This window comes from Pseudonaja textilis, chromosome 1 (assembly GCF_049901715.1).
Source record: "Pseudonaja textilis isolate UNSWEBS1 chromosome 1, rPseTex1.2, whole genome shotgun sequence".
Taxonomy (NCBI): Eukaryota; Metazoa; Chordata; class Lepidosauria; order Squamata; family Elapidae; genus Pseudonaja; species Pseudonaja textilis.
Genome location: NC_141990.1, coordinates 94,608,992 through 94,622,297, shown reverse-complemented (window position 1 = coordinate 94,622,297; position 13,306 = coordinate 94,608,992). Strand labels below are relative to the sequence as shown.

Sequence of the window (13,306 nt, the reverse complement as noted above, 5' to 3'; positions counted from 1 at the left end):
CGGGAGTCAGTTTGGGCATGGTGGGAATTGAGAAAGAGATGAACTGGGTTTGACCATGGTCATATCCAAAAGACTTGCGGGATGTGCAATCGCCATTTTGTTTTGTTAGGCTTATTTTCTCCACTACATTAAAAACTCGTAAGAACAGCTCAGCAAAGACAGTGAAGATTCCATTACAGATTACACCAACGGAGTAAACAAGCACATTTTCTTCTTCTTCACGTACAGAATAATTTATATGACATTAACTACAGTTGTGTGCTAAAGCCTCTATTCCAGAGAATACTGAAAAGTTCCATACAAGGAACCCTGCCCCCCCCCCCTTTTTTTTGCACATCTCTGATTACATATAACCAACTGGATGATACCCATGCACCTATGAATTACCTATGGGAATCTGTTATCTGTTTCAGTGCAATGCTGCTTATAATTGCAAATATACAAAACATGATTCACATTCCTTGGTCTCTTGGGCTGCTGAATTCCCTTTCCTTTCCCTCATGGTACTTTATCTCCTCTTCTACACAAAACCAGAAATTACCCTCAAGACTAGCACAAAATCAAAGGATAATCGAATAAATAAACATAGAATATAATTATCAATGTGGGAGAGATGTTCTGATGTAGACAGACATCAGAGTTACATTATTGAGCTTTAATTACAATGATGTACAATAAAATGATATTAAGCAAAACAAAATTACCCGAATTTTGTAGAGCTGCAGCCCCAGGGGCAGTTGCAGCTACTTGTGAAACAATTACTCCATAGCCAAACTTTTCACATCCACTCACCTGGTGCAAACAAGAGAATATGTTAGTGCCCAAACATATCATTTTCGCAAAATGAGCACAACTTAATGAGGACAATAATTAGTAGTGGGTTTTTGCATATACATCTCTTGTTTGTTTGGAGTTGATAATCAAATGCATCATTAGATTCTAATTAGCATTCTGAGACCAACAAATAGCTGACAAGAAAAGGTTACAGTACAAGCAATCAAGTTATTTGGGTAAGTGAAATAATTGTTTTTATTAATTTTTGTTCCAAATATATATATATATATATAAACACACACACACACACACACATATATATGGCATATATATATATGGCATTCAGCTTTGTTTGGGTATTTTCCCACGTCATTGTAGTTGTGCTTTTAAAGTTGTAGCGACGTTTCAACAGAATCTCATCTGCCATCATCATGGCAGATGAGATTCTGTTGAAACGTCGCTACAACTTTAAAAGCACAACTACAATGACGTGGGAAAATACCCAAACAAAGCTGAATGCCATACATGTAAGTACCTGCAAAAACTTAAGAAAACACAAACACACACACACACACACACACACACACACACACATATATATATATATATATATATATATTTGTTTTCTGAGGTTCTCGCGGGTATTTGTATGTGGATCTTTGGTTATTCGGGTTTTCTCCCGCGTAAGATTGGCAGTATCTAGGCAACGTTTCGATGAAGTCTCATTCATCATCTTCAGGCTTGTGTTTTCGGCTCTGTGTTTCTCAGAGTGAATACTCCTAATCTTACACGGGAAAAGACCCGAACACACCTAGACCTACATATATATGTGTGTGTGTGTGTTTGTATATATATATATATATATATATATGTGTGTGTGTGTGTGTGTGTGTGCGATATATATATATATATATATATATATATATATATATATATATATATATATATATATATATATATATATGGCATTCAGCTTTGTTCGGGTATTTTCCCACGTCATTGTAGTTGTGCTTTTAAAGTTGTAGCAACGTTTCAGCAGAATCTCATCTGCCATCATCAGGCTTCTGTATAGTGTTCATCTGTGAGTCAGGCCCCCACAGTGGTTTCAGATTTAAATTTGGGACAGCCTATTGCTGTGCCAGAATGGTTTTTTCTTCATCCTGATTGGTTGGGAGTCTTGGTCTGTGTTTATTGGTCTTGGAGTTTGCTATGTTCTGCTTGATTGGTGTTTCTGATATCTTCTGTCTGTTTTGTGGCTCTTTTTGTATCTTGATTGGCTGGCAACATTGTGTTCCTTTATTGGAGGCCTTTGGTGCAGCTTGGCTCCGGGTAAATGGAAGGCTATCATTTGTTAGGAAGCTAGGTTTCATCTGGGTGCCTGGTTGGGATGTGTTTGAGCTGGAGGTATCAGGGGGGATCTGTTTGTGCCCAGGTGCTTGTCTGGCTAGTGATGTGGAGTTTTTTTGTTTGTGAGTGCAGGCTTTCAAATGATTGACAGTCTGGTGAAATCATCTCTTCTATTCATGCTTTCTGGTCTTTTTTCAATCTCTATGGCTTCTCTGATGATTCTGTGGCTGGGGTTTTCTATAGTGGCTAGGGTTTTGGTGCCATTGAAGTTGATGCTATGACCTGTGGCTTCCATGTGTTGGACTAGTGAGGAAGTGTGTTGACTGCATTTTTGTGTTAATCTAGGCGGGTACTTATTCTTCTATTGGTCTGTCCAATGTATGTGGCCGGGCATGATGCACAGGGGACTTCGTATATGCCTTGGTTTTCTAGGTCAATTTTATCTTTGGGGTTTCTAAGGATGGCTGCTATTTTTCTGTCTATTTTGAAGGCAGTCTTGATGTGATGCCTGTGTAGTATCTTACTGTTTTTGTCTGTAGTACTTCTTATGTAGGGCAGGACAGCTGTTCCATAGGTCTGTTCATCTTCTAGGTCTCCATTATGTCTCAGTGTGTTTTTGTGGATCAAGCTAGTGGTTTTGCTTTTGTGGAAGCCCTTGGCTGTCAGTACTTTAGTCAGGGTGCATAATTCAGTCTTTATGTGTGTCTTGTCTGCCAGGCGTTTGGTTCTAGCAATTAGTGTTTTAGCCACGGAGTTTATCTGTGCTGGGTGGTGGTGGGATTGGGCATTGAGGTAGCGGTTGGTGTGTGTTTTCTTCTGGTATACGATATGTCCTAGTGTGCCATATGTTTTTTTTTTGTAGATTAGTACATCTAGGAATGGTAGTTGTTTGTTTGTTTCTGTTTCCATGGTGAACTTGATTTTGGGGTGTGTGCTGTTTAGGTATGTTAGGAAATTGTTTAGGTTTTCTTTTCCATGGGACCAAATCACGAATGTGTCATCGATGTATCTTAACTATAGTTTGGGTTTGTGGATGGCATTGGCTAGGGCTCTGGATTCGAATTCTTCCATGAACAGGTTTGCAATGACAGGTGACAGTGGTGATCCCATAGGGGCTCCTTCAATTTGTTTGTATATTTGTCCTTTGTATATGAAATATGTGTTGGTTAAGCAGTGTTCTGTTAGTTCCATGAGGTGTTCAAGTTCACCATGGAAACGGAAACAAACAAACAACTACCATATACATACATACATTTATATATATATATATATAAATGATAATGCCAACCTGGAGGTTCTTCATGAACCTGTTGAACATGAAGGTGACACATTCAGTGACTGTTCCTGTGTTCTGTAAAAGGAGAAGACCTTTCGGGGTGGTAGCAAAATTTAACAAGTCATCCAACAACGTTTCTTCTAATACAATACTGAGAGAGTGAAAAAAAAAAATCAAATACAGTTCTGTGAGTACATCAAACAGCAAAATAAACCAAACACTTCCTTCTCCTATAAAAACTGTTTAAAGCTTTGTTTTGTTTTTCTTATACGAAGGACGTCTTTGTAATATGAAAGACATATGCTATTCTATTAACACATAATATTTGTTACGAAAATGTTTCCCTTCCACATTGCCTCTGTTGCCCAATCCACCATCTGTCTGCAATTAATTCATGTGCAAAATCATCTGCATATCCATGTCTGCTCTACCTACACTGCAGCTGTCTCCCCTGAAGGTCCAACATTCTCTAATAGGCTTGGCTATTAACTCTGCTAAGCACATTTTTCTCCAATGCCCAGGCCACAAAACTCCCCATGTCTTCAACTCAGACATTTTATTTATGGTTATGAAAACAACTTTGTACCTCTCTTCACTGAAAGGAATCTGAAAGTGCTTTACAAAATCCTAAACCCTAGAATTAAAATTTTAAAAAATTCCAATACAGTAAAAGTAAACATTAGCGAAAGAAGGCCTATTTAATAATGATTTTGAAAAAAAGACATCTAGAACTCATAAGTACTACAGCTCATCTACGCGATGTTATATTATTCCACAGAGAAAACCTACTTCCTTGTCCCTGGCAAGTGCAAATTCAATCACAAGGAGCAGGACCTTTCTCAAAGACATTGATATTACTGAGGATTAACTGAAAAAAATGTTTGGGGCATCTGAATTGTACTCTCTACAATAAGAAAGCAGGATCTTTTAAAAACAGTCTCATTCCTATATTCAAGAGCAGAAGCTTTGTTTTTATGAGGATGATGAGGATGATAAGGATGATGATTTGATTCAAGAAAAGAAGGTTCCTAGAATGTAAAATGGGCACAAAGCATGAATCACCCAAGTCAATTCTCAGTTTGGTATAATTTAAGTGAGACTGGTATGGGCCCACAGCTAAATTCATTGTTTCAGAATAACAATGAAGAAGAAATGCTGGTGGCATTCATAGTACAGATAGTCCTCAACTTATGACCACAATAGAGCCCAACATTTCTGTTGTTAAGCAAGACATTTGTTAAGTGAGTTTTGCTCAATCTAACAATCTTTCTTGCCACAGTTGTTAAGTGAATCAACACAGTTGTTACATTACTAACAAAATTGTTAAGCGAATCTGGCTTCTCCATTGGCTTTGCTTGTCAGAAAGTCAAAAAAGGTCATCACATGACCACAAAATATTGCAACTGACATAAATATGAACCAGTTACCAAGGATCTGGATTTTCATCGCGTGACCATAGGGATGTTGCCACAGTTGTAAGTGTGAAAAATGTTCATAACTCACTTTTTTCAGTGGCATTGTAACTTTGAACTGTCGCTAAATGAACTGTTGTAAGTCAAGAACTACCTGTACCAATTTCTAGATTTTAATTTATCACATTAATAGTCTAAATAATCTATAGAATTTACTCCTACGTTTGCAGAGAATTATATTGTTGAGCCAGTAGCAAACTAAGGTCTGTAAATCCAGAGCCACATTTTGCAATACTCATAAACATTCCGTAGAGTTGAGTTGGATCTCTGCTGATTATGCAACTGATTCCAGACAGCTTTCTAGGCAACTATATGAAAATAGTTTGTCAATGTTGTCTTGTGCAATATGTTTTCAGCTTCTTGGGGTAGCCTCTTAAATGATATTATTTACTACTATTGTAAACTGGAGTATAAAATTCACAGTTAATCTACTTTTAGTCAGGGCTACAAAATCACGAGGCTAGCTAGTTAGATTGAAACCTGCACAGAAATTTCATCCTCAAGATAATGAAGCACTATAAAATAAACTACAAATTAAAAACAACCTGCACTTTGCACATAGTCCCAATGCTTTCTGGACTTTCCCCTGACCGAATCTCAGTTCGGCATAAATACTCTATGTTTTACATGGGTCTACTCTTGAAGAGTATTTGGAACTTAGAGCTAGCAAAGAATAAAACTGCACGCTCAGGGTTTCCTGAAGAGGTCCCATGTAGCATCACCATTACATGACTGAACTGGTTGCCTGTTTGCTTCCGGATTCAATTCAAGGTGTTGGTTAGCACCTTTAAAGCCCTTTTATGGCATGGGACCAGGCTACCTGAGAAACTATCTCATCCCAATGAGTCTGGCCTGCCCCACTCACTCCAGCAAAGGGGGCATGCTGCAGATCCTGTCAGTCCAGGAATTTCAGATGATGAAGTCCAGGACAGGAGCCTTTCCTACCATGGCTGCAGCCTTCTAGAACATTGTGCCATTTGAGGTGAGATCCATCCCACCTTCTTGACCTTCCAAAAGGGCCTGGCTCTGCTGACCCACTTGGGCCTCCAATGGGGGCATTCCATGCTGGAGTTAGCTTTTGGGTTAAGAAAAATATCCCATCCACAATTCCATGTGTATACTGCTTCCCAGTTAACCCAATTTCCCTTAAATTTTAATATTTTTAACATTTTAATCTTCATATTTTTCTTTTTTTTAATGATGTGGGAAGTTCGTCAGAGTCACACAGTAGTGAGATGGGCAGCATATAAACTGAATATATGAAATAAAATAAATTACCTATGATTAATTTTCTGACAATTATCACCAAAACAAAACAAAAAGATGGGACATGATCCATTGGATAAGCTTAAGACACTTGAAGTGGAAAACAAACAAATGAAACCCTAGAAAATAGTGGCTCTGCTTATTCATGTGATGTTCTTATGGTATAGCACTGCCCATTATAATCCTCCCCACCATGGATACAAGCACATGTTATATCTCCCCAAACTACTTATTGCATATTGCTGGCATTTGTACCAGAGGTGAAATTCAACCACTTCACAGCACCTTGGAGAGGTAGGGAAGATTTGAATTGGTTGGCCCCACCCATGCCCACCCGCCTTCTTCCTTTTAGAGACTGAGTCCCACCAAGCCACGCCCACAGAGCTGGAAGGGGGAAAATTTGAATTTCACCCTTGATTTGTACCCATTGATAAGCCAGAATCTAGAGATGTACTTTCAGCATGAACTGCATTTTCATTATCTTTCTTTCTATCTGTTTCTATGCTGCTACTGCTGGGTTCCTTCTATCAGCAGGCCCCTAAAAAATGAAGCTCTCATGGCTTCATTTGTGATTTGTTTTCATTATATGTGTTAACAGAGAAGTCTAGTCTCTTTTTCTCCTAGCAGAGCAAAAGCGTATGCCAGAACAAAATAATGTTTTATTATTCTGAATTATTGAGAGAATAATAAATCAGTCCCTGATTCGCATGTAAAATGCTAAGTAAACAATGGATGAAGAAAGCTGACTTGTTTGCTTGTTATAAGGAAGAGCCATTATAAACATACAGCTCATACCTCATAACTCTGACTCATTATTAAATGTAAACACAGCCAGGTAAGATTCATGATTTTTTTTCTTTTGTTATTGCAAACTATACAGAAAAAACATGAGTTATTATGATCTAAAGAAAAACATTGATCTGCAAATAGATTTCCCAGGAAACCCAGACAAGAGGATTGGTTTGACCTTCAATAGACAAAATTCACCCTGCAAATGTTTTTATACTGAAAGCATATGGGCAACAAACCTATTTTAAACAAGGCGTTAAAAGTGCTTTTTGTAGGATTTAAAAACTAAGCATGTTTTTTTTAAAGTACCTTTATATAATGATTTTTTTTTTCTTGGCACCAATATTTCGTGTAAGATACTAAAAAGCAATATAACCTCTGGCCTATAGTTTGGCAGTAATATGATTCTCACATTTTATATACTTACTTACAAAGCTGTCAATACTTACAAAGCTGACATTATAAAAAAAAAAATGAAAAAGTAGTGGTTACAATTACAATGGGAAGAATCATCCATCTTTAACCTAAGTGTAGAATACAGATCACTGCCTTGGCAAATGTCTATAGAGATTCTCAGTCATCCAGGTCATGGTTTTCCCAAAGGTTCTTTTTCAAGAACCTTTTTCTCTTTGTTTTTCTTTGAAGCCATTTCACTTCTCATTCAAGAAGCTTTTTCGAGGTTTGAGTTGTGTCCTCAGGGTCACCTGAATAGTGCAAATGGTTGTAGAACACGCATTAAAAACATGGTGCTTTCGGCAGTTCAAAAAATGTTCCACACCCATTTGTACTATTCAAGTGACCTTGAGGGCACAGGTAAACCTCTGAGTGGCCTCAAGACTCTCCAAAAGAGTGTAATGACCAGATAACTACAAGGAATGTAATTTTTTCCATTCCTCACCATTCAGTCAGAACTGAATCCTGAATTGAAGCTTCTTGGGTGAGAAGCGAAACGTCTTCAAGGAAAAACAAAGAAAGTCCAGTTGCCTCTTGAAAAAGCACCTTTGGGACTTCCTTGGAAATCTATCATAAATGGAATGGAATGAAAAGAAAAATGAAGCATCAGTCTACGCATACATAGTAAGTATCTTGATTGGCTGCTAATGTCACTGTGAGAAAGTTATACAGATTTGTAGAAATATGGAAATAGACAAAGAAGGACACGGCTCAAACCCTGGCATCTTCCTGACCACTTTTAAGTGCATCAAGTTGGGATATAACATTCATCATCATCATTACCATCATCATCATCATCATCATCATCATCATCATCTCCCCCTGAACTGGAACCGGAAAAGAGAACCACTGTACATGAACAGCAGTGCTTATAGCAATTTCTAGGGTCCTATGAATTCACATATAAAATTCATGAATTCCGGAAAACACTGAAGCATCACTGCACAAGGGCTGATCATTATGTAAGCAACGCAGCATCACTCTTAAAGAAGACAAGTCAAATTTGCCCTTGTTCTTCCCTAAATAATTCAATGCATCCATTGCATAGCTGAGTCTTCAGGCAGCATGAGGTGAAAAGGAGAAGCAATAAGAACTAAGAGCAATGAGAAAGACATTAAAAAAGAAAGGGACTAAATGAATTCTAACTGGGAGATCAAGAAAAAGGAAGTGAGAAAAAGCAAAAGTTGTAAGTGAAAAGATGAGAGGAGAGCTGAAAATCAAACTAATAGAAGCTGTACCAGCAAAATAACTAAACAAGAGAAATAAGAAATAAACCCAAACTGAATATGAATAAACCAGAAGTACTAGATACAAATACAACTAAGCAACAGAGAAAGTATCTGTGACACTCAGCCTTGTACTATCACATGCAATATTTCAATATCTGCAGCCATAGTAACAAGTTACACTAACTTTATCAGCAACAATGTCAATTTTTAAATGCTAACTACATACCAACATATGAAATAAAATCACTTACCAACTCTGAGATTCTTGGTTTACTGAAGAAACAGTGTCTACCCCAGCTATAGGTGTTGGAATTCTATCTGAAAGCAAACTAGTCTGTTGAAGGATTAAAAAAAAAATGCAGAAATTGGGTCATAAGAATAGAACAATTTTAAGTACTGATAATGAGCAATAAAGCATGGTAAGTTAAAACACTCAGAAATAATTTTTAAAATGGAAATTTTTGTACCCTTTATTCAACTGAATAAGAGTGCCACGGATGCTCAGCAGTTAAGATGCTGGGCTTGTAGGCTGGAATGCTGGCAACCCAGATTAGAGACCCAAGCGCCATGCAATTGGGTGAGCTCCCATCCTCATCCCAGGTCCTGCCAATCTAGTTCTTCAATAGCATTCAAATGTGAGTAGATAAATAGGTACCACTGTGGTGGGAAGGTAACAGTGCTCCATGACGTCATACTGGCCACATAAGTGCAGAAACATCTTTGGACAGCACTGGCTCAAAGGCCTGGAAATGGAGATGCGCACTAACTCTGTAGTGAGCAGAGACTAGCAGAGTAAAATACACAGGGATTTCTTTACCTTTTTTTAAAAAAAATCAGCTAAATTCTGTAATTGTATTTAGAAAATATTGTTCTGGGTTTGTCTGCTTTTTATGACTACCATAAAATAAATGGGTACTTAACAATTGAACAAAAAGTTGTAACTTTTTAAAATCTTGTCAAAGCCACATTATAACCACAATAGCAAATCCATGCTTTTAAAACTCAATTTATTTGGGAGGAGTTGATGCCTATTATTCACAACTCTCTGTTTAACTAGAAAACATGTCTCTATGGTGATTTGTGACAGTTGCACAATATTATCATTAGGCTAACAATGGATATTGGGTATCTTGTTTTCAAAGCAAGATGTAGCTAGATACTATAAATTGAGGTTTATTATACAAAAATGGCTGCAAACTATATCCATTGCTTTATGCCACAATTATATAAAGTGATTAACAATGCATTCCTTTGTTAAAGGACAATCATGCCTCAGGCAAAAAGTATAAATATTTTATTCCCTTGATAATGTTTATATTTGGGATGGGGGTGGGATAGAGTTATGAGTCAATCTTGACTCCTGGTAATGCCTGGGCAAATTTTCTTGGCAAGATTTTGGAAGCGCTCTGCTTTCTTCCTAGGATTGAGAGAGAGTAACTGACCCTTCACTCAGATGGCTTTGTGCTTAAAGTGGGATTAGAACTCAGGATCTCCTGTTTTCTAGACCAATTCCTTAACTACTACACCAAACTGTCTCTAAAGTCTATACTGCAATGTGTTTATGTGAAGAGGGACATTTTGGAATATATGCACCCATGGTAGAACTTCTCTATAAGAACAAGCATAAAGCTACCTTTTTCCAAGCTTCAGCAATAGATTTATGTAACTGATAAGGCAGCAGCACCTCTAAGCCTTCGCAGGTACTATACATTTGGCGGCATACAAAGATAAAAGCTCCTTTGAGGACTGGTAACATCTCAGACCCAGACAAAACAGAAATATCTTCATCAAGAAGCTTCTTTGTAAACTGGGCAATAATATGTGCACCCTTGAGGCTAGAGACAAGACAACAATTTTAAAAAGCAGTGATCAATTAGCTGACATAATATGGATACATGAATTTGATGCAGTGTCTATAGAAAAGACAGGGAGTGCAACCTTCCAGCCTTTTTGTCCCTCCCTAGAGATCCCAAGATCATCAAATCAGCCAAATAAGATTGCATCATTGTTATGATAAACTGATGTACTAAGTGTATTTCCAACTATAGAAAGGTTTTCCACTCCTATTGGAATCTTTTCATAACAAAAAACAAAAACAAAAACATACTTCAACAAAATGAATGAAGGAAATCCCTTATCTTAATCCCCCAAGCTTACAAATCCAAATTACTTAACTATATAGTCAATATATTATGATAATCATATTTTTCCCATTATCACATCTGTATGTTGCAACCAAAAATTTAGCCTACTTTACCATATATTCTTGCACTTGTTCTTCTGTTTCAAAATTTAGTGGAAGTTTATACATTTTAGCAATTGCATGTTCATCCTTCACCTGATATAACTCATTCATGGTTGCCTCTGAACACAATTACACATTAATCCATGAAGAAACTTGACAACTGCCTGAAGACTTTTCAAGAGACTCCTAGACAAAGTGCTTTGAAGATGGAACGTGCCCCTGATTCTACCAGTTCATAAATTTCGTACGATACAAAGAAATCATACTATAAACTCAACCATGGTATTTGCCATAAAGAAAAACAGTTTATTAGTGAGATTGCTAGAGAACTGCTTTCAGTCTTTAAGGATGTTGTCATACCTTGTGCTTTCTGTGGCAGGAGACTTCTCTCCTCCATAAAGAAGTAGTGAAAGACCATCGTCTGCAGCAGCAATTCGCGCCAAAATATCAGCTATATGTGTTAGAGTTGTTTCTGGACAATTCAAATTCACCTGTGTGTATATTTAAAAATGTCTGAAGATAAACCGTAAGCATAGCCAATAGCAAATTAATACAACAACATAAATTGCTTTCAAGAACTTTTTTTTTACCTTGACTATAAACCAGTTTTGTCAATGAAGCTATAGGTTTCTCCTTTCTTTTTAATTTCCTCAATGAAATCCTTCCGTTTAGATTAATTTCATCATTTCTGAAAACCCTTTTTTTCTTTTCTTTTTTTATTTTTTTTGTATTTTTTATTTATTTTCATTTTTTTATCTTTATTTTTATTTATTTATTTATTTATATTTTTATCTTTTCTTTTCTTTTTAAAGTTTTTATTGGTTTTTAAAAACAAACATAAACAAACAAAACATAAAAACATCAAGCCATCTTCCATATGTATACATACAGTGTGCCGGTTGGTTTACAAATTTTTTAGTGCTTCCATTTCATAGTCTTCAATTACAATTACATTGCATATAATCTCGTATTTTCAATCAAAAATTAAATACCTTAGTATCATTATTAATCAAGCAGAAAGACTTAAAAAATATCTAAATAATTTTATTCATCCTGATCAAAATGGATTTCTGCCAAAGAGACAAATTAAAGATAATATGAGAGTAATCTTGGACACCTTGGAATACTACGAGGCACATCCTGAAAAACAAATGGCTCTGATATTTCTAGATGCACAGAAGGCATTTGATAATGTGAATTGGCGATTCATGTTATTACTGTTGGAACAGATGGGTTTTGCTAGAAAATTTATTCAAGCAATAGAAGCTATATATCATAAGCAAATGGCAAAGGTAATGATAGAGGGAGAACTGACAGACTCTATCAATATAAGAAAAGGAACAAGACAAGGGTGCCCACTATCACCTTTGTTGTTTGTGTTAACTTTGGAAGTGCTAAACAGAAATATTAGAGATGAAAAGAATATAAAAGGAATGAAAATCAAAAAGGAAGAATTTAAGCTGCAAGCATTTGCAGATGATCTGGTTTTCATCTTAGAAGACCCTCTAGAAACAACATCAAAATTGATAGAAAAGATAGAGACATATGGAAAGGTGGCTGGTTTGAAAATAAATAAAGATAAAGATCTTGACAAAGAATATGCTATTAAGACAAAAGGAAGAAGTGGCAGACCTATTGAAAATTCAGGTCACGAATAAGATCAAGTACTTGGGGATATATTTGATAGCAAGATGTAGTACATTAAAAGGGAATAATTATATCAAACTTAAACAGCAGATAGCGCTAGATCTGGTGAAATGGGAAAATTTACAACTGTCACTAATAGGGAGAATTTCAACAATCAAGATGAATATATTACCCAGAATTTTATATTTATTTCAAACAATTCCAATTAGGCTTGGAAAAGATTACTTTGAAGATTTAAATAAAATTGTGTTGAAATATATATGGCAAGGTAAGAAAGCGAAAATAAAGTTAAAACTTTTGCAAGATGCTAGAATTAGAGGAGGATTTGGTTTGCCTAATTGGGAGTTGTACTACCAAGCTACAAATCTGATGTGGGTTAAGGAATGGATAACACTAAGAAATACTAGATTGTTGACATTAGAAGGACATGATTTGTTGTTGGGGTGGCATGCTCTTTTATGGTATAAAGGAACTAAAACACAGGGGTATTTTAGAAGACGTTATATACGGGAGTCTTTGTGGTTAAACTGGGAGAAGATTAAAAGACAATGTTATTTGAAAATTCCAGTCTGGCTATCGACTATTGAAGCATTTTCTTATCCTATAATATAACAAAAAGGAACAGTTAGATGTAGTGAAATATTGAATGAAAAGGGTGAACTCAAATCTATACAAAAACTAGAGGAACAAGGTATAAAGATGAATTGGTTTTCATATGCGCAAATACATTCAAGGTATGATAAAGATTCTAAAATGGAAGGTTTCTATGATAAATTGACTGATTTAGATAAGATTTTGACAGGTACTG

At 36.2% G+C, this 13,306-nt stretch overlaps 1 protein-coding gene across 3 annotated transcripts in view; it reads right to left on the bottom strand.

The window, feature by feature from the left end:
- The window catches only part of TBC1D32 (TBC1 domain family member 32), a 96,674-nt gene that overhangs the window by 50,688 nt on the left and 32,680 nt on the right, over nt 1-13,306 (bottom strand). For all 3 annotated transcript variants that reach the window (XM_087941977.1, XM_087941981.1, XM_087941980.1), the window contains 5 exons: nt 11,212-11,342; nt 10,240-10,441; nt 8,858-8,940; nt 3,410-3,548; nt 705-792 (listed from right to left, as the gene is read on the bottom strand). In XM_087941977.1, the coding sequence (XP_087798103.1) occupies nt 705-792; nt 3,410-3,548; nt 8,858-8,940; nt 10,240-10,441; nt 11,212-11,342 (643 nt within the window). The remainder of the gene's footprint in view (nt 1-704; nt 793-3,409; nt 3,549-8,857; nt 8,941-10,239; nt 10,442-11,211; nt 11,343-13,306) is intronic.